At 39.5% G+C, this 22,622-nt stretch overlaps 2 protein-coding genes across 3 annotated transcripts in view; one reads left to right on the top strand and one right to left on the bottom strand.

Moving 5' to 3' along the window:
• Positions 1 to 410, bottom strand: part of pcbp1.S (poly(rC) binding protein 1 S homeolog) — a 40,200-nt gene extending 39,790 nt beyond the window's left edge. Inside the window, 1 exon segment of the mRNA NM_001092743.1 lies at positions 375 to 410. The gene's annotated coding sequence lies outside the window, so the exon portion shown is untranslated.
• A 9,658-nt stretch (positions 411 to 10,068) lies between these two features.
• Positions 10,069 to 21,528, top strand: slc19a1.L (solute carrier family 19 (folate transporter), member 1 L homeolog). 2 transcript variants are annotated; one of them, NM_001092530.1, is given in 6 exon segments: positions 10,069 to 10,148; positions 10,725 to 11,007; positions 14,333 to 15,086; positions 15,794 to 15,986; positions 17,164 to 17,305; positions 19,302 to 21,528. In NM_001092530.1, coding segments are annotated over 6 exon segments (1,596 nt in total). In that variant the 5' UTR covers positions 10,069 to 10,107; the 3' UTR covers positions 19,485 to 21,528.
• The last annotated feature ends 1,094 nt before the right edge of the window (positions 21,529 to 22,622 follow it).

The following is a 22,622-nucleotide window of genomic DNA, read 5'->3' as shown; positions in this document are numbered from 1 at the left end:
TGACACATATGCAACAAGTATGTTACAAGCGTTGCAGCAATTGCATGTATGTATATAAATTATGCTGTGCTCTGACTCTCTCCTTATAATTTAATTTATATTAAGGTTTCTTGTGCATTTGCCAAAATCTTCAATCTATGTGACTCCAAATTGTACAACCATAGGTTGCAGATCCCTGTGTATACTAATGAGCCCTCTGTAAAATGAATGTGAGCAGAATGCAGTGATGGCAATGACAAACCTGGGCATATACATAGGTCTGACCCTTTATACATTGTGGAAAACAACACAAGCAAGTGCTAGAATAGAATCAACATTTTTGATCTGGGCTCCTAACAGACATTGAAAATGTATAATTGTAAAGGGTAACTCACCACATAAGTTTGGTCTGTGATCAGGCAGGTGGCCTCCAGTGCTGCAAAGTCTCTTCATTGTCACCCTATAAGTAACCTCTGCCATGGCCCCCAGCAAGGTCAGTTCTTTGGGAGGGAGGTGGCTTGTTGCAGTTTGCACTAATCTCTTCAGAAGGGCGTGAAGGGGAGAGGAGAATAGAGAGTGGGAATCCAAACACATGTTCCGATATGAACATCCTAGGGCAAGGAAAAAAGTTCCCTCAATAGCAAATCAATGCTGCACCTTTTAATTAACTTTCAGCAGTTAATGGAACAGAGATGAGCAATAACACTACACATTACATTACAGACTAGCACGACTGGTCAGAAGATATAGTTCAATTATTTTAGCAAGTATATATATATATATATATATATATACATACACACACACACACACACATATATAGTCTGTTCATAAATGTAACAAATATACAATGTTATGTCACAAATAAAAAAGTTTATTTATATATTTTATAGCATTTATAGTATGCAAGATGCTGAACATTTTTACAGCACAGAACTACAAACAGGGAGGACAAACATATGTAAATACATAGAAATATAGAGAGTAAGTACAATGTGGTAAGAAGAATAGAAAGAAGGAGGTGCCTGTCCTATACAGCTTATTTGTGATATGGTTTTATTCTTGGCTACTGACCATGCATTAGTTCACAGACTTCTTGCAGGAGGGAAACAGATGGATGGGGGGAAATATGGAGGTAAATGATATCTCTCTATGCAGATTGGATGTGCTCAACTCCTTAGCCAACTGATTAGATGACCTGCTTATGTCTCACCAGTAAAGATATATTCTAAGTGCAGCTGAATAGCTTACATGGGCAAGCCAGAAAATGTCTCTTGATGAGTTGTTACTAATACCTAAAAAAAGACAGCTAAACTAAGCAATGGTGTAATCCAACTATCCAGTATTTGAGACAATTGAACCAAGTATTTCTAGGTCCCCAATAATTTGCAAAAAAAAAACAACCCACAAACAATAACTGAATTTTGTCAAAAAGTAGAAAAATGGTGTATTGTTGGACACAATAATCCCAAATACATATAATTATTAAACAAGGTTTCTATTTACGGTGTCCCTTTATTTGGCAATACTCAAAGCAGCATTATAAAAAATACAAAAAGCACAAATATAATAACAATATTAGCAAGTTTAAAATACAAGGGGTGTTCCCCTTAATTAAAGTGTACCATCCATGTAACTGGTATAAATTAGATTACCCTATAACACAAAATGTATTAACATGCTTTTAAACTGTGAGCTATTACACAATAATACAAACAATGGGGCAGATTTACTAAAGGGCAAAGAGGCCGTTGCTAGTGTAAATTCACAATAAATTCAATACACAGAGATATCGTCAATGTACTAACAGGCGTAGAGGACAATTCTCTAGAGAAAGAGACCGTTTTGCAAATGGTCAGCTGATTTTTTGATTACTCATTGACTGTGACCTTAATCTCCCCTCCCTCAACTTGACTGACTTGACTTTTTTTCTTGCAATGTTTGTCTCAGTTTAATTGTTAATTTATTTCTAATTCTTGTCTCTTATTATTTTTCATTTTCTTTTGGTACTGCTAATTTCTGGATCACTTATCTTTATACAGTATATCCTCTATTTTGCGAAACAGAAGGCAATCCCCGTACTATGTATTCTAAAAAACTTGAAAGTGGATCTGCATAAGCATTTAGTGGGTACAATTTGCTTGATGCTGTCACAATATTCAGGGACTCAAACCCTGGTATGCATGATAGTCAATTCCTGATGAGCCACTGGAGGCATTTGTTGTCATGCTGGGCCATACTGTAGGTGAGTGGCCGGTAGGTAGGAGCCTAAGTGCATGGTAATATGGTGACATGTTTGGTGTTAGAAAATACGCTCAGAACGATGTTTAATACTGATAAAACAGAAGAAAAATGAGGAAAGAGAATATAATCTGAAAATAACTCCATACTGTATAACAAACCAGGGGTCGGGCTGGCTACTGGCTGAAGCAAGTCCGTGTAAACAGGCAAGAGGTCTTTGGCAGGCGGCAAACAATACAGGTCCGTGGAACAAGCGCGAGGTCTTTGGCGGGCGGCAGGCAATACAAGTCCATGGAACAGGCAAAGGGTCAAAAACCAGGAGATCAGATGGGTAGCAGGAATAAGGTATTAACAGCACTGTGGAACGAGCAAGAATGGGGCAATATAACTCACAACTTATGTTAAAGGATTACCCCTGTGTAACAGGAATTCTACATTACACATCGTGATGGAGTAGGATTTCTGCATACTTTTGAACTACATCTCACAATTTGTGTGAAGATAAAGCCTGAGTAGCAGGAATTTAAGACTTTATAAAGGCATAGAAAAGGACTTGTGAACTCCTGAGGAGTGTAGAGAACACATTGTTGGTTGCCACTTACAAGGATGGTGCATTTTAACTAAGGGAGACACACCTTGTATGTTTAACTTGCTAATATTGTTATTATATTTGCACTTTTTGTATTTGTATGATGCTGTTTTGACTATTGTCAAATAATAGAACACAATAAATGGACTTCAAACCTACTAAATAATTATATGTTTTTGATATTAGTGTGCCCAACACTACGGTAATCCAACTATAACCAGGGACAAGGTTGGACTGGGCCAGCGGGGCACTGGAAAAAACCCGATGAGCCCCCTGCTCAAATCTTCCTGCAACAACCACCCCTTTTCGGGGCAATCGTGCGCATGTGCGGGGGGGGGCTTCTCGGCGGGGGAACCCTGCAGGGGGGCCCTACGACAGCAGCCCAAGTGGGCCCCCGGGCCCCCCAGTCTGACCCTGAACAGAGACACACTAGAAATTCAGATTTGAGAAGCAGATTAAGTATAGCAAAAGTCTATTTTTGGGATGGAATTCTCTCAAGCAAAAAAAAAAAGGATAATTGTTTTTAAAACTGAAAATCACCCCATAATCTGTACCCAAAATCATGTCTCCAAATATACTGCAACGGACCATTATTATATATAATATATATAAGTATAAGTTTATTTGCTTCTTGCAGGTGGCAGTTCTATAAAGTGTCAGATCATTGACTACAGTCAAGAAAAGCCACACACTATGGGGCAGATTTACTAAAGGGCGAAGTGGCTGTCACTATGGAAAATTCACCAGAAATCCAATCTGCAGGGACATCGGCAATTTACTAATAGGCGTAGAGGATAATTCGATAGCGAAAGAGGCAAACGATCGTTACTCCACAAATTCACTAATGTGAATTTTACTTTACATTACCCCTTTCACCAAAGTTTCCTTCGCCACCTTAGACCTGGCGAACTGATAAGATGAAGCTACATACGCCTCACAGGTAGTTTTAAAATCTTTTTGGTAATATGCTCCCATACTTTATTTTGTAAAGGGTTCCTCTCCACAGAGTAATGGCAACGTCAGAAAAATCCAATTTCCAAGATCAGCATAAATTTCACTCTGGAGAACCACATGAAGTTCAGTGTTTTTTTTATTCATGCACAACATGTTTCAGTTACAATAAATAAGGTGCACCTAAGGAAGGATTATTGTATCCAAAACATGTTGTGCATCAGTTACATCCGCCTCAATTTTATGTCAGTGACATCATATCCTGTATGCCGAAAAGTCATAAAAGTTCTAAAAAACTTGTTTTTCATATTTTAAAGCAGCATTGCCTACAAAAGTTCTAAAAACTATTAAAAATTTGTGTCAATTTGAGGGGTATGCCACATTTGTTTGAAGGTGGGTTCATGTCTAGGGCATTAGAGGATCTCTTTTGTCTTTATTTTGATTCCTTGGACATTTGTAATAATAAGTGGCCACTTCAAGCATTTGCACCAACATTACTAATTAAGACATATATATGACCTATATGTACCCGCACTATTCAAATTGACCAAGCAGAAACTAATGCTAGTGAAAGTTTGCTATGAAATGCTTGAGCTGATGAATTAACAGTAGCAAAACTTCCCCAGCATTCGGCTACAGAGACACAACTTCGCATGTTAGTGAATTAGCGTAGCGGTTACGTATATACACCTGTCAAAGTGGTGCAAAGTATGGAGGAGCCTGCGCTGGCGAAAATTTTGCCCCTATGACACCACTGTGGTAAGATACAAACTAAAGAATGTGTCTCTAATAAGAACAAATTAAGAAATACCCCTAATTACTGGTAGTACAAAAGGTATACATTTTTATTATGTTCTTTTATATTGACAAGGGAACAACTTATAGAAACATTTGGAAAATCTCTTGTGTAACGCTTGCCCACTTATGCTTTTAGCCATTAATACCTTGTAAAAGCTGACCATTTGACTGCAAAATCCATGCATGTCTGACAAACTAAAAATTATAGGCCAGACCATTTTGTCATAAGAATGGTTATTTAACTATTTAATATAAAAAGAAGATATCAGCAGAATATCAGCTTGTCAAAGGGCTTCTCCCCCAAACCTTGCATTCTGCAAGGGCTCACCCTGCCAGCATTACCCTTGTGTGCCAGTGAATTCCTTTTTTTCCCTCGTTGGTTTTGAGGTTTCCGATTCCTCTTTCATTGTGCACCTTGTTTGTCATACTTGTTTTATGATACTTGTTTTTTTGGAGCATCAGGATGTGTGAGTGTAATCTGCAATTCATCAGCAGAATTCATCCCATATGATCTTGTTATATTCTGACTGACAGCACAGATATGTACATTTGCTAATACCAAATAAAACATGTTAAAATTAACAGACTGACTAAATGACTGATCACCACTTAATAATCACATCCACATACAAACCTTGTAGTACATGACAAAATCTGTGGATTGCAATGTTAATAAAGGCAGAAGCAAAGTACAGTATGATTCAACAAGATTAAGTAAATGTACATGTTTCCTTTTTTTGTTTTTTTAAAGTAGGGGGTCTGTTTTAGTTACTTTATTGCTGTGCTACACAATGTTGAATCCAAAGTGTTGGAAAAAAAAGTGCGCTACACAATGTTGAATCCAAAGTGTTGGAAAAAAAAGTGCAGCAGATTCTATGTTGTTGGGTTTCCCACTGATTAAAATTATGCTACATGTTTACTTGCTTCACATTGCACTGCAAAATCAAAAGGTAACGGTACACAAAGGCATGAAGCCCATGCGGTGCCATGTGGAAAGCAAGATCAAAACCAATATATATGAAAATATTCCATGAAGCAAAAAGGGATTCGCCCGTCAGGTGCCCCATAAGGCCCTAATACATATAGAATTTCAATATATATTGGTAAAACAAGTCAGCCTCTAGACATTTTGGGGGCCAGCAGATTTTTGCCACAAAATTGTCTGAAATTGAGGTATGGGAGACTGGGGTACAGAGGCCAAAATCTGGTAACTCATGACTTCTACACAAGTAAGTTCCATTGCATGATGGGTATTGTAGTCTTACATTAAACTTGGCAGTCGGCAAAATGTTAAACAAAAACTACATTACCCAACATGCATTGGGAGACGAGAAAAAACTTTGGCTGGTTTCCGAAGTACAAATCAGCCAAAGACCCAAAAAGAAACCCAAATCCATACTTTGGCTAGTTTGTGCTTTAAAATAGTGACGTCATCGGAGGGCCAAGACAGGAAGGGGGGATTGTGTTGCACACCGACTGGAGGAAGCAGAAAGAGAGAGGGAGGAGGCGCCGGGCCTGGGTCCTATCTGTCCCGCAGTCTGCCTGCACTCTCTATAGGCGCTTCATCGCTTCTCAAAATAGCAGAGTAGAAACCTGAGCAATAATGGATAGTTATTTGTCTCTTTATTAGTGGTACTGTCAAAGGTATAGAAAGTATATATATATATATATATATATATATATATATATATATATATATATATATATATATATATATATAGCTATTAGAAAGTATGAATCTAATGCACTGTATGATCATACACTGAATTAGTTAAACCAGAGATGGACATTTGTTCACTACAGAAACTGGGCAAAGCTGGAAAATGAGGCTCAGTGTACATACAGTACAAGAAATGAAATGAGCCAGCACTGCAATAACAAGGTATCTACATTAAAGTACATTTTACTTGAACTAATCTGATATGGAAATAAATCTTAGAATAGTTGGTGGCAAGACTGGCAGCAGCACCACTGCAAGGAAAGCAAGGATAATTCTACATACGCTGTTGGTAAATCCACACCTTTAATATATGATTTATTATAGGAAAAATGGGAAAGTTGTGTTCACCACTAATTTTAAGTTAGGAACGAGGCAGGATATCGCACACCCTATCAGTAACAACGATATGCCTGGTGCACAATGATAGAGGTTCGGCCACCCCACGACAGAGTACAGCAAAGGAATTCCAATGGCACACAGGACTGTAGGAAATCTTCTATATTTATTTCAAAGCGGAGTGCGATGCAACGTTTCGGGGACAAAGGGGTTTTACTCCCCGAAACGTTGCATCGCACTCCGCTTTGAAATAAATATCGAAGATTTCCTACAGTCCTGTGTGCCATTGGAATTCCTTTGCACCACTAATTTTAAACCATTAAGTGGGGATGCAATGAGGCCAGGGTCGGAACTAGGGGTATGCAGAAGAGGCATGTGCCTATGGTGCTAAGACGAAGGGGGCACCGGGCACGAACCTCTTCCAACCACTTACCCCTAGTCCGGGCCATCTTTCGCACACTATATGCACTCTCTGGCACCCCCTTCCTGAAGTCAGCGTGCAAAGGAGCCAACGCACATGTGATGTCAGTACATGAAGTACAACACACAAGGGAGGAATCAAGGTGGCCAACCGAGTTGCCTAGGGAGCCCGGCACAAAATTCATACAGACAAATACAAGTGATCCTCTGCACTACTACATCTACAATGATCACCCAGTGCATACTGGTGCATACAGTGCTGTATGTTACATTGGTACTATAGGGTCTCTCAGGTATAGATTATTTCTCCTTTTTTTAAGAATGAATTGACCTTGTGCATATATGATCAGATTATTATTTTTCATATATATTGTATGTTATCACAACACTGTTCAGTGTGAATCATTTATAAGGATAGTGCTAACAATTTGTATTGTTTTAGACACTTGGCCACAAGGACTTAGCTTTACCTTTTTGGCTTTATGGCTATGAACTCTAATTATCTGAAAGGAAGAGTAACAACAAAAACTGAAAGTTCTTTAAAGTAATGAAAATATCATGTACTGTTGCTCTGCACTGGTAAAACTGATGTGTTTGATTCAGTAACTACTATAGTTCATATAAACAAGCTGCTGTGTAGCAATAGAGGAAATTGAAAAAAGGCTATATGACATAGGTTAAATAGTGGATAATAGATAACATCATTATGTTCTACAGCACTTATCTGCTATCTGCTGTGTAACCTGAGCCTTTTCTCCTTTGATTGTCTGCCCCCATTGCTACACAGAAGCTTATTCATAGAAACAATAGTAGAGTTTCTGAAGCAAACACAGCAGTTTTACCAGTGCAGGGCAACACTGCATTATGTTTGTATTACTTTAAAACACTTTTATTTTTTGATGTTACTGTTCCTTTAAGTGGGATTTAGTGTGGCTACATAAAATACATTTTGGACTTTATTTTGTGTAGGTGGGGTTGAGCCTCCATATCACTATAAAGGTTTTTATGTGTATTATACCATTACGCTTGATAAGAAGCCCTTCTGCAGGCCTGAAACGTTGCCAACACAGGTTCAACTGTACCAGTAGTGCCATTGGTGTTTTTGTTTTCTCAGGCTACTACATCAAAGTCATCCCTAGTTTGGCCAGTCCTACACTCATTTTCATATGAATCATTGTGCATTCCACAGGTAAAACTTAGCCCTTGTGTAAAATGTATAATGAAGCAATAGAATTCTTAATGAATCAGATGAAAGTTAAGTGTAGAAGTGGCCAGACCAGGGATGACTTTGAGGTAGCCAGCTTGAATATATTGCAACAGCTGGACAATGTAAGTAATGTAAGTTTTCCAGTTCACACTGGAAACACGCATATAATTCAGTAAATTAATTAAATAAACAGCTGATGTTACACTATAATACACTAGTTCGTATAAGGGGATCAGTGGAATTTACCTTAAAGTGATACTGATTTTTTAAAAAACTACTTTTTACAATATGAAAGAACATTAAAAGTTACCTATAGGTCATGTTGATCATTTTTTACTGATGTCTGTTTTTGTAAGTAATTTTTAGTTGATGTTCCTAAACCTGACTGTTTTGCAACCTGACTGTCCCATCACAGCCTGCCAATTAAAGTTTCTATTGCTAACGGACTTCTGCTGTACAAATATGGCAGCCCCCTCATAGACACGTAGGGTTGCCACCTTTTGCTAGATTTTTTACCGGCTGGTGGGGGGTGGGTACAAAAAGGGGCGGGTGTGACGTCAAAGGGGGCGGGTTGTGCGTAAAAGGGGCGGGGCACGGCATGGCCAGGACAAAAACGGAGGAAAAAGATACGTTTACAGGGAATTGGGGGCGGGCCGAGGGGCTTTTTTAAGGGTATTACAAATTTACCGGCAGCTACATTACATTTGTAATACCGGCCCCGGCCTTGGCAGGTGTTTTACCGGCTAGGCCGTTAAAATACCGGCCGGGTGGCAACCCTACCTACACGTATCATGCATTCTTCCTATTATATAATTACTCTCCCGCAGGTCCGTACTGAGAATTAAAATAGGCCCTGGCATTTCACGTACACAGAGGCCCAATCAGCCCACACAGAGGCCCAATCAGCCCACTAAATAGTGACTTTCTATGGCACCTTATAGCAGCCCCTCTGGCATTTGCCAGAACCCACAGATTGCCAATCCGGGCCTGGTCTCCCAATCTTCATCTCTATTTCCATACTGCTCTTTTTCTCCTCTTTTGCGCCCACCTTGTCACTCTTTTTCGCCCTACCTTTCACCTTCTCACATTTCCTATTTTGCTCAAGTGTCACACCCACACCCTTTCCCTATGCTGTTCTACCAATCACCTGTAGCAAGCTGAAAGATTGCCCAAAATATTCCGGCCTCAAGTTATATCTTCCCATTAGGTTTCCCATGCTCCCATGTTGCGTGTGCTATTCTTCCGCCACAAGCAGGCCCCGACTGGTAATATGTGGGTTCTGGCAATGCCAGAGGCCGGGCTGCTGTAATGTTCTATAGAATGTTACCATATAGTTGGCTGGTGGTGGGCTGTTTGGGCCTTTGTGTACTTGGAATGACAGGGCCTATTTTGACTCCCAGTCCAGGCTTGGCCCCTAGTTAAGTACTGCATATACTGCTTTTGCGTGTTTAATAGTGAGACTGTGAGAATGTGCTCGATGCTCATAGGCAAGTGCTTTATAAACCGGTCAGTTATAATGGTGATAGTGCTTCAGGTTGTCACAGAGCAGTAAACATTTTAAAACAAATTTTTTAGCCTTCTTTCTGTTTAGACTGGCGCGTCACTCTTGCAGTACAACTTTTCTACCACTAGGTACCGCCCTAATAGGGATTAAGAGAGCGTGATTGGTTTAATAGCGAATAGGGCGGGCACTTGGTGATACACCAATGGGCCATGAGTTTTTGGGATGCATACACATAAAGTTGCATTAGAAGTGCAATGCACACCGGGAAATGTAGTTCCAGAGGCAATGTGCTTCTACGGTCGGTTCTTAGTACTGAAGTGAATCAGGACAACGTGTTAATCGAGTGGAGAGTTGCTGCCGAGATGACACAGAATGAGAGCGACGGCCAAGCATTAGAGAAGAGGTACAGGGATGGGGAGACAATGTCACTGATGACAGTTAGTTAAAAACGAGATATAAAGACAAGCAGACTGATAGAGACTGACAGGTAGAGTGAGAGAGAAGAACCCCAGAGGAAGAGCTGCTTGATTTTTTTCCCAGTGAAACGTGTCTGATATATAGGGGGAGATTATAATCTAGTACATTTATAATTATAATCGATTATACATTTTAACACATTCCACAGCATGGAACATAACAAGCAACATACAAACACACTGATACCGCATGCAACAAGGGCCTTGCAAGGGCTTACTGTCTGGAGATTGAATGTCTCATATGGATTGTGTGAAAAGCATAGGGTGACCGAGTGCATTTGTGTGAGTGACAGGTTGATGGAGAGGGTGAGATATTAGGGTGCATTGATTTGAAGTGAGAGGGTACATACATAAGGTATAAAATGAACTGGATTTATGAAATTGGTTTATTTTATCATAACCTGCTCGGTATAGTTTTCATTAGGTTCCTTGTGAAAGGGTAGTGTTGGCATTTTTAACATTAATTTGTCAACTATATCTGACTTTTTTTTTGTCTTATACAGCTTTACTGTGCCTGGTATCCAGATGACTTCAGAGAATGGGCAAATGAAAGTGGAGCAAACCCCTAGTGAGGAACAGCAATTTCTTCCCGTGGAGCTTCAGTCACCTACAGTTGAGCTGCCTTCTCATTTAGAGGGCCAGGAGAGTCCACCAGAGGAGTATACACAATGGAAGTTCCTGCTCTTCTACCTGTGTCTGTATGGCTTTATGACTCAGCTGCGTCCTGGAGAAAGCTTTATAACCCCATACTTACTGAGCACAGAAAGGAATTTCACAAGAGAACAGGTGAGGACCCATTGGTATGCATCTGCTGGAGGTGCAACCCCAATTGAATATTCTGCAATCTTTGAACTCATACCTTGTTCTTCAGTCTTGTTTGAACTGCATGTTGTATCATTTCAACTTTATTTTTATAAAGGTTCTTTACAAACTCTGGTAGTAGGTTAGTATCTGTTTGGTTAGTTAGTCATTCAGAGCCCTGCTATTAGTGCTGCTTCTAGCATCTGCACATATGTTTATACAGTACTGGTATGTTATGCATTGTTTTACAGATAATTTTGATTCTGTCCCAGTGGAGCTCAAAAACATATTTCCTTATCATATACTGGTATATTCTCTAAGGTCATTTTCATCAGCACCCATATAACCTACTTGTATGTTTTTTGAATCTGGCCAGACACTGAATAATTGGAGGAAACCCAAGCAAACATGAGAGAATCTACAGACTCCTTGCAGCTAGTAATCGGGTTGAGTCCAACTCAGGTCCCCGGTATTGCAAAGTGAGGTAATAGCCAGTGTGCTAGCTGTTTGTACACAAACTGCATATGCAAAAATGGATTTAATGGTAAAACATTATTTACTTTATATCTGTTAATGTTGACATTTACACAGTGGAGTAATGGTTAGCACTTCTGCTTTGCAGTATTATGTTCGATTCCGGCAAGGAGTTTGTTCATCCCATGTTGTATGGGTTACCTCCCAGTACCCCAGCTTCCTCCCATAGTTCAAAAACATACAAGAAAGGTATTTGGCTTCTGAGGATATTGACCATAGTATGCTTGCACGCAATAGGGGTCTTAGGTTAGGGCCACATCATATGGATATTGGCCTTTGTTTCCCCCTCGCCCACTGCTCCTCTTCTGCTGCACTGTCTACACCAGGAAATAATACCTCGTTTGCAGGCAGACACATCAGATTTTGGAGCTAAAATGTGAGAATTTGTATTTTGCACATGAGTAGAGGTAATGTTTCTGGATGCAGGCGGAAGAGAAGCAGCGTGGGGGTAGATTCTTGGTCTTTGGAGAAATGCAGGCCAAAAATCCACTACCGCACAGCTCCTTTTCTGCTGCACTGCCTGCATCTGTATGGTGTGCGTTAAGGCTATGGGCACACAGGCTGTTGTCTCCAGCTGTTGGTCAGCCTATTCTTGCAGGCTGAGAGAAGCAGATCTGCTCAGTGCCCCTGCTCCATTGATTTGAATCCAATCAGCCTGTATGTGTTGTCACACACAGGCTGATGTCAGGCCAGATACTTATCTCAGCTTCAGCTTCAATGTGTGTGATCACACACAGGCTGATCAGATTCAAATTAATGGAGCAGGGGCATGGAACAGATCTGCTTCTTTCAGCCTGCAAACATCCCCAGGCTGACAACAGCCTGTGTGCCCATAGCCTTATACTCAGTCTAAGCTATATTAGGGCAAGGACTGGTATAGTCTCTGCATAAAACGTAGCCCAGATTTACCCATGGGCAGCAGATTTTACTATGTGTCATTGCCCTAAAGGATAGTAAAAATTTACTAATAGACTATTATAGGTGAAATAAATGGTGCTTGTAGCTTTCTTTCCTTTTATCTGCACTTCTGCTGTGCAGTTTCACTTATTGTCAGAATGTTAAAAGTTACCAGTAAAAGACACCTTTGGCCATGGATTGTTATTTGTGTAATAAGTTTATGACAATAGCAAATCATCCACAGCCAACAGCCAACTAGGTAAATGTGAGCTCTGACCCTTCTCTCCTCCACATGGTGCCTGCTGAACTCCTGTAATGCAGCATTTGTGCTGTTAGGGGTAAGACTTACTGCTGTGACTAAGGAGTTTTGAACATTCCATATTTACTGAGGAATGTACTAAGCTGCAAACTGCTGGGATGGCATGTGCCCTTTGTCTATTTCATTTAAATAAAGTAACTACTGTATTTCTCAAATGTCTGTGAGAACATTCACCTCACAGTCTAGGGTTTCTGATTTATATGGTAGTAGGACTATAACCATATAAATCAGACATTGGCCTAGGATTGCATCAACTTGCCAATGCGATTCTTCTTTGACGGGATTTTCGTCCATATATCAGGAGGGTGGTCCTGTCCGTGGGTCTTATATGCAGGCAGATAAGCTGCCAACTTAGTCTGCAGGGTTCGAATCACCAGCTGAAGTCTGACCATGGGCAACTTTTATATATAAAAAAAACTATAAACTATATTAAAAACTTATTTAACTGTGCAATGTTTTTTCAATATTTATTCCATAAATATTCCATACATATCACAGAAAGTCTAGTGAAAGTGATAGTTCATCACTTTGCTTGACCTGTCTTTGTAGCTCACTACCCTGTGCTTTCTTTGAAATGAAAATGTGGTTTTATAAGCACTAAGTTCCTCTGCTTCTGTAAAGTTCAACCCAAGGAGCTGTAGGAAGTTATTACATTTTGAATGGTCTGGACTTCCTACTTGGTTACACATATTTTATACTTTCATATTAAACTGTTAAGATGTTTATTTCTCAATTGGAATAAACCAACAATTTCTCCAGCTGACTTCAGTTATGAAGCCAAAGACACTTCCCAAAGAAAACAACTCTGCACTTTCCCGCAGTAAGGAAACAGAGTGAAATAATTCCACAGTACTATGGATTGTATTTCTAAAGTACTTGTGCCTAAAAACGGTGTGTAAAATAGTGTAGGTTATAGTCCCTTTTATGCTTGCTTGAGCAAGTAAATTGCCTGGAATCCATTCACTGCTTCCTTCCTATCCCGTATCGTGGTTCACATAATGCACAGCTGTAGCTACAAAAATTATAGGGACTTATATTTTATTTTCTTATGTAGTTTATGGGTAAGGCATGGATTTATATCTTCCTTAAAGGAAAGGCTAAAATTAAGTAAGCTTTATCAGAAAGGTCTATATAAATACACCAGTAAACCCTCAGTACTGCTGTTTTGAGTCCTCTGTCAAAACAAACACAGCATTTCTTTCATTCTATGTGTATACATGGGCTTCTATATCAGACTTCCTGCTTTCAGCATAAACCTCCAGGGCTAGGGCTTGAGCATGCTCAGTTTGCTCCCCTTCCCCTTTCTTGCCTCCCCTCCGTGCTGTAATCTGAGCCCAGACACCCCCAGACAGCCAGAAGTTTGGCTCAGTAGAAACAGTACAAAAGCCACAGATGGCAGGTTTAGTGATTAAAACATTGATGAAGTGACTGAATATTTTCACATGTAATTTGCTATTTTATGTTCAGCTGTATAAATAGCATTTGATTTAGACAGATATACATATGTATTAATTGTATGTATAATCAGGTTAGCTGATCTGTTTTCATATCTGTTTGCAGGTTACCAATGAGATCACACCAGTGCTGAGTTACTCATACATGGCTGTCCTTGTGCCAGTCTTTCTTCTCACTGACTATTTACGTTACACTCCCGTGTTGATCCTGCAGAGTTTAAGTCACATCTCCGTGTGGTTGCTGCTCATCTTTGGTACAGATGTCATTGCCATGCAATTTATGGAGTTCTTCTATGGTATCACCATGGCAGCTCGGGTCGCTTATTCTTCTTACATATTCTCTCTGGTGTCACCAACAAATTATCAGCGGGCAGCAGGATACTCACGTTCCTCAATACTTATGGGTGTCTTTACAAGTGCTGTACTTGGGCAGCTGTGCATCAGCTTGGGTGGTGTACAATACAGAACCATTAATTACATATCTTTGAGCTGTATGGTACTTGGGCTTTTTCTTACCTTTTTTCTTCAACGGCCTAAAAGAAGTCTTTTCTTTAATAAAAACATTTCTAAGCATCAGAATGGCATTCACCTTTCTGAGGAGCCAAAAGCAAGTACTGGAACTAAAGCTGGGGGTCTCTGCTCTCGATGGAGAGATTTCGTGATTATACGTATGCTGATGGAACTCAAAGGAACTGTACGTCACCCCCGACTCCGTCTGTGGTCACTGTGGTGGATATTTAACTCTGCTGGCTATTACCTAATGCTATATTATGTGCAGATTCTGTGGAACACGGTCTACCCTGCCACTGATAATCGAAAAGTGTACAATGGTGGTGTTGATGCAGCGTCCACGCTCCTTGGTAGGAATGGGGGAAGGGGGGGGGTCCTTCAGATTTTAAAATGTAAAAGGGTAATTTTCTATCTCCAAAAAATCTGCCATGTTTTTTGCACTTTGCTCCCTGCCTTGCTGCAGTTTTGCCGCATGAATACATGGCTGTCTGCATTTGGCATCCCTGTATACATGAGGAAGTGGTAGGAGTGCCTGGCAGGGGCAGGCTGCATTGATGCCCTGTACTTACTTATGGCTGAATGTAAGGATAGGGATGCCTTGTGCCTGCCGAGGCCATGCTTTGCAGTTCACGCCAGATTAAAAATTCAAAAGGTACAGACCCGAACTAAAGTGTCCTTTGAATGAGCACTATGGGGCACACTTTTGCTTTCCTTATTGCTCTTACACTTCTATCTGTGGTCTCTGACCCTGATATTTTTCAAAGTATTTCTTGTATAGAAGTTGTTTAAAGGAGTTGAAAACCCCTTCTAGTTGAAAAGCATGGAAAAACCTGGCACTATTAGTGCTGAAAAGTGTCAGTACTGGTTCGGACAGATATTTTCTATTCAGGTCAATAGCAGGTGGCTAGGCAATTTTAGAGCACTTTTCAACCAGCTGAGTATCACCCTGGGTGCCATAAGCATATTATTTGTGAACTGCTGGCAATAACTCTGTTAAGGACTAGTGGCACACTCCACGGCTTTATATTAAATATTTACCTGTGCTCTTTCTCCTCAGGAGCCATCACATCCTTTGCTGCAGGACATATAAAGATTCGATGGAATCTTTGGTCAGAATTGGTCATTGGGCTGGTGACTGCTTTTCAGGCGGGGCTTCTTATTCTTATGAACACAACAGAAAATATATGGGTGTGCTATGTAGCCTACATCCTTTTTAGAAGTTCATACCAGTTCCTGGTTCCCATAGCCATGTAAGTAGTGTAACATTAAAAGAAAAGTAACACCTAAAAATGAAAGTGTTTTAAAGGAATTACAATATAATGTACTTTTACCCTCCACTGGTAAAATCGGTGTGTTTGCTATAGAAACACAATTAGTTGATATAAGCCAGGTGCTGTGTAGCCATGGGGGCAGCCATTCAAGCACAGGATGTTCAGTAGATAGCAGATAAGTTCTGAAGAATCCCATTGTATACTATAGAGCTTATCTGTTATCTGCTGTGTATCATGTGCCTTTTGAATGGCTACGCCCATGGCTACACAGCAGCAGCTTGTTTATATAAAATATAGTAGAGTTTCTGTGGAAAAAACACCAGCTGTACCAGTGTTGTGCAACAGTACATTATAGTTTCATTACTTTAAAATGCTTTCATTTCTTGGGGTTACTGTTCCTTTTACTAATATGTTATATAATGGCCTTAGCAACTTTTCAATTATTTGTGCCTCCTTCTGCCTCTTTTCTTTCAGTGGAGGAACTCTGACCTCGGCAGCTATTGTTACTTTTTATGGTTTATCTTTCTATTCAAGCCTCTCTCCTTCCAGTTTCTCATTCATTCCATTACCTGGTTGCTAGAGTAAATTGAACCCTAGCAGCCAGTTAGCTGCTGAAATTGCAAACCGGAGAGCTGCTGAACAAAAGGCTAAATAATTCAAAATACATTTAAAAAAAATTAAAATGAAAAAAATTATTATATTAAATTAAGACCAATACTGTCTAAGTATATTACTATTTACGTGATAATTTAAAGGAAAAGGAAAGATCTTTTAACTTGGGGGGTGCCAAAAGTTAGGCACCCCCAAGTAAACTCATGTACTTAACTGACACCTTCTATCAGAAGAAAACTGCACCGACCCGAGATTCTTCCAGTGAGCACAACGAAACGTTAGTCTTCTGTCTCTTCCTTTTTTCTTGCGGCTGTACATATGCAGTAGTGTGAAAAGCTGCGTCTGCACATCTGCCTCGGGAAATTTGAAGATACCAGAAGCCGGAAGACGATTGCTCCGTGGGGTTTTCTAGAAGAATCCCGGGCTGGTGGAGTTTTCTTCAGATAGGAGCACCGGCCTGAGGTGTCAGGTAAGTACATGCGATCACTTAGGGGTGCCTAATATAACTCATTATGATGTGTACACAATTTCTATTCTTTTTTAGCTTCCAGATTGCAAGTAACTTATCCAAAGAGCTTTGCGCTTTAGTGTTTGGAGTAAACACTTTCTTTGCCACAATCCTGAAAACTATAATTACTATCATCATCGCGGATAAAAGAGGTCTGGCTCTCTCTGTACACCCGCAGGTAAAGCAATAGTTTATGGTCACTACACAAGTAGCAGAGCTCTTTGAACAATGCTCTGTTTATGTTAGGTGTTTACTCTGGGATCTGTAAGGAGTTCTTGGGCACATGAGATTTGCGAAGACATCTGCAGTATTTAAAGCAATGCCAAACCTGTATTTAGCTGCTATTGTGTTATTGAATACTAAAAGAACTGCAATCCATTGTTGAGTGATTATAATTTATTTGGTTTTGATAAGGTGAAGAAACATGCCAAGAGCAACAGTGAGACAGTGCTTACATTTAGGTAGAGACAGAAAGTGGGAGTCGGAGGTTGGTCAATAAATGTTGTAAAATAGAGGTTTGTAAGGGGGGGGGGACGGTGGCATTGTACCATTGATGATGGTCTAAAGCTGGCCATAGATGCAAAGATCCGATCGTTCGAATCCTCGAATGATCTGACTTCCCCATCTCCCGACCTGCCACTATCCATTCAGATCAAATAAAGTAGTAAAAGAACAGATCAGCCGATGTTCTGCCCCTGACAGCAATCGTACGAAAGTTATGTCCGACCAAAGCTAGTGTCAGTCTCCCGTTGAAAATCGTACAATCGGCAATACATGCAGTGATATTATCGGCAGCCGACAGACATCTTTTAACCTGTCCGATCAACCAAACGACCGATCTCCGCCAGACGAAAAATGTCGGGACTCTCCACACACGGTCCGAAAATCGTACGAAACGAAGATTCATACGATCGGATCTTTGCATCTATGGCCAGCTTAAGGGCCATGTCAGATGAGGCATTAACATATTGGGGGGGGGGGGAATATTGATCTGCTTCCTTCTGCCCTGACATCACTGTACATTGACAGGAATGACATGGGCCTCTTAGTGCACAGTTGGGCTAAACAACACAAGATATGCCCGTTAGTGAACAGTTGTGTTAAGATGGAAGGAATTGGATTGGAGGAGAAAATACTTTGTTTGACATGGCTCTAACCTCTTGTAGAGTTATTTATAGGTTCAGGCTTTGTTAAATGCTATTTGGAGAGGTGTATAAATATATTTATTTATTTATTTTTTTGGAAAGACCCACACTCCAATTTGTAGTTAATCAAAGAAACCTTTATTCAGTACATCAATCCAAGGCGACGTTTCGGACAGACTGTGTGCCCTTTATCAAGCCAAATGAACCACAGCACTATAGTATTGCCAAGATTAATACTCGAACGATGTTGGGAGATGCGTGACTTGACGATCTGTGTGGTCTCACCTATATAGATGAGACCACACGGACATGCCAACACATAAGTAGCAAATTTGGAGATACCAGTATAGTGTCCACGTAACTGTATACAAGAATTTAGAATGCCTCCCCTCGTTTCATATCGTAGGTTAAGACTAGGGTTGCCACCTTATCTGGAAAAAAATACTTCCTTTATTTTTATGGGGTTTTTTTTATAAATAACATTGGCATCAAGCAACGTTTTTACCGGCCAGGCCGCGACCCTAGGTAAGACCATTGGGTTTTTGTATCTATGAATATGTATATATTATAATAACTTGAACTAATGGAGATGCAAATTGCAGGGTCATTTCCTCTTTATTGCCTTGAAAAGATTACACCTGTGTAGTGCTGTGGTTCATTTGGCTTGATAAAGGGCACACAGTCTGTCCGAAACGTTACTGCTATATGATGTATTGAATTTTTAATACACTTTTTGCAACATTCGTGTGCTGCTTTATCTTTTATATATATATATATATATATATATATATATATATATATATATATATATATATATATATATATATATATATATATATATATATATATTGAATAAAAGCTGTTGCACAACAGCTTTTATTCAACTTTTATACATATATTCTGTTAGCACCAGGGCAATAACCCAGATAGATAAGTTTCTACACATTTAGTACCCATGTTGTATATCTGTATGTTGATAGGGCCATGTATGATGTAATTCTAACAAGAAATTAATTTTTACCTTTTCAGTTTTATGTCTACTTTGTGTACTTTACTGTTTTGGCTGTGCTGTACCTGGGGGCTGCTGCCTTTGTTATTATCAAGCATTATCATGCAGAAAGGCTGAAAGAAAAACCTCAAATCCCTCCAAAAGTGGAAAGTGAGCACAAAACGACATCCAGCAGTGCAGTCACATGTGAATCCCGTGCATAATTCCTGGCACAGACCCTCAATAGGAAGCCAAGGAGTCCCATTATCCACAGAAAAATTGTATGTGTTGCTGCAACTTTGGGAGAACAATTTTAGGATTAGTGAGACTGGGTTAAACTAAGGTAAGTGTGATTAGAGATATTCTCTTTCTCTCTTCAGAGAAATGTAGGAACTAATGTGGTTTCTGCTTCTTCATCCTTTACAAAAACTTGTTTGACTTAGAGTCAAAGCTCACACATCTCTGTTTTACTGGACTCATCCAAGCTGAAGGATTCCAAGATTCTAAGTGACCTAAAATACTGATATTGTAGATATTTTTTAATAGGCAGATTTATTTCCTTGATAAAATGTTACTTCCCGCAGTACACTGGATGTAGAAATCTGCATAAGTAGAAAGACTTTTCATCAGAATCTTCAATACCGTATGACATTTTTGCTGGTTCCTTAGAGTGTGTTACATTCTACGACGGCCAAGGAAATAACTGCTTTTCTGAAAATGAATTTTGAAATAGACAATAACTGACTTTTTGCCATATTCACTAGGTACAGCATTTCAGTAAATATTCCAGTAGCAATGCATTATTAATACTAGAATACTCTAGTAAGACAAATGTGTTGGACTGGTATCCATTTCACAATGCACAAGTGCACTAGGTCCTGTTATATTGTATGGTGAACATTTTTGGACCAAGTTTCAAGCAGATAATGATTCAGAATTTTCTGTGTATAGTTTTATGGATAATATGAATCCGTGAATTTGTTTGTATTTCTTATGATAGGTCTGTGACTGTACTCAGGTCCTCACATATCAACTTTACAGGTTCAGAGAGTCCAGGAAGCGAGGTAACCTCTATCAACCAGTGGCATAGCTTCAAGGAGAACGAAAGCTAGAATAATTGGGGTGCCATGTTGTTAGGCACACCCCATTTATTCTAGTTGCTTATTTCCTACCCTATGCCAGTTTATGTAAAAAATGCCCCAGCTGGGATACTTTTCCTCTGAGCACCACCATATTGTCTCAGTATTTAAGACATTGCTTGTGCTTCTCTGGAAAAGCACATATATGGTACAGAGCTTCTTCCCTGATTTCAATAGGTGCATGGGTGGGTGCCTAGAAAAGTCAGAATATATACCAGTACAGTGAGAGGAAAAGTACCTCAGACCGGTGCATTTTTTGGGGGGTAGAAAGATAGTTACTTGAATCACTGTGGGGTACCTAACAAATTGGTACCCTCATTGTTTCTACTTTTTGTTCTACTTTAAATTTACTGAACCCCACAGCACTGGGCCTTTAATTTGTTCATGGAGACGGTGATCTGTTTCACACATTTACTGCCTCATTCAACACTATCACTTCCAGTGTGCCCAAGGGAATTAGGCTGCTTTGGAAAGCTGAAAGCTGTAGTTAAACAACATCTTCAGTACCTACTTTTGCCTCTCATTGCTCTGTATATCTCCCCCATTACTTGTGGAATATTCAGTATATTTGTGTAGTTCCCCTTCACCAAATGCCTTGATTGCTAATGATCAATGGGCAGAAGTTGCTGGAATCTTTAGCGGTTACAGAGTTTTAAGAAGATTGCATAACAGACTTTAGTACTGGAAGCTTGCAACATGTTTTCTTTGGTCAGCTATTAAACCTATAAACTCCAGGTTCTTTAGGAATTCTATTAATTGCAACAGTTTCATGTACACTGATCTACAGAAATCGCAGAGTCATGATTTCTAAAGTGCTAAAGGGAGCTTCTCTTTTAATATGAACATATCACAAACCGTTTTGTGCCTTAAAATCATCTGTAGTATATTTACACTCAGTAGAATGCTATTGTTTTTAGCAAACATTATATCAGTATATTCCTTAAACTGAGGGGCCCATTTACTTAGCTCAAGTGAAGGAATAGAATAAAAAAAAATTTCGAATGTTTTTTTTGGCTACTTCGACCTTCGAATGGGCTCCTCCGACTACGACTTCGAATCGAGCTAAAAATCATTCGACTATTCGATCATTTGATAGTTGAAGCACTGTCTCTTTAAAAAAAAAAAAAAAAAACTTCGACCCCCTACTTGGCCACCTAAAACCTACTGAAGTCAGTTACCCTATGGGGAAGATCTTTTTTTGGTCGAAGAAAAATCGTTCGATCGATGGATTAAAATCCTTCGAATCAAACGATTTGAAGGATTTAATCGTTCGATCAAATGATTTTTCGTTCGATCCAACGAATTACGGTAAATCCTTCGACGTTGATATTCGAAGTCGAAGGATTTAACTTCGACAGTCGAATATCGAGGGTTAATTAACCCTCGAAATTCGACCCTATGTAAATCTACCCCTGAATGTCTCTCTTTACTGGAAAATGTACAATTCCTATTTTTATGTAGGGATTTAAAGAAAGGTGACTTGCCAATACAGAATTTTTAACTGTCCCACTTTCTGTGGGAGTTATATTTTACGGAAGCCTTGCTGGTTCCCTGTGCAACCGTATCCTTAGTCATCACAGTGGCCAAATGATAAAAGCTGGTAGTATGATATTATGGCATTGTTTGATGTGGTACTGCCGGCAAAACTGCTGTATTTCTAATATGAAGTAATTACTCAGAGTAATTCATGTATTTTCTCAGAGTGCAGATTATGAGGGCATTTACTTATTGTGTCTCCATTACATTACATTCAGATATTTGCTGTACAATAAAGCAAAGCTATGCTCATTACAAATGCTTTTTTTTTAATGTAAAATGTTTTTATTGTTTTATAACACATGCCATAAGAGCTATGGAGTTATGTTACAGAGTATTTAAACAATATGAATTTAAGCAACATTGAATTTACTAAATTAGCTGGTGTGCCCGTCCTCTTGATCTCTGAATAAGCATCCGTTCACTAGAGTTATCTACACCAGAGTCAGTATTTGGTTCTTAGCATATGTAATGTAGATGTTCTAGGTTACAGAAACATGGACTCCAGATTTTGTTCAAACCTTTTTATCGAACCCCTGGCCAATAAGGTGAGCTTAATAAGAGGTTGAGTTTAATTTTACAATGTGATCCAGTGCTGTACTGTGGGGAGTTTGGGAGCCATCCAAGTCATTGCAATTGTTTTCTTAGCATTGTATAGGGGGCCGATTCACTAACTTCGAGTGAAGG

This window comes from Xenopus laevis, chromosome 9_10S (genome assembly GCF_017654675.1).
Source record: "Xenopus laevis strain J_2021 chromosome 9_10S, Xenopus_laevis_v10.1, whole genome shotgun sequence".
Classification (NCBI taxonomy): domain Eukaryota; kingdom Metazoa; phylum Chordata; class Amphibia; order Anura; family Pipidae; genus Xenopus; species Xenopus laevis.
Note: the sequence above shows the minus strand (reverse complement) of the source record. Positions and strands in the feature narration are given on the sequence as shown.

Excerpts from the sequence above, each read along its gene's own strand:
- slc19a1.L (XM_041577757.1), top strand. The coding sequence starts at position 10,747 with ATGACTTCAGAGAATGGGCAAATGAAAGTGGAGCAAACCCCTAGTGAG. Across the intron at positions 15,987-17,163 it reads TTCCTGGTTCCCATAGCCAT|CTTCCAGATTGCAAGTAACT; the intron begins GTAAGTAGTGTA and ends ATTCTTTTTTAG. Across the intron at positions 17,306-19,301 it reads CTCTCTCTGTACACCCGCAG|TTTTATGTCTACTTTGTGTA; the intron begins GTAAAGCAATAG and ends TTACCTTTTCAG.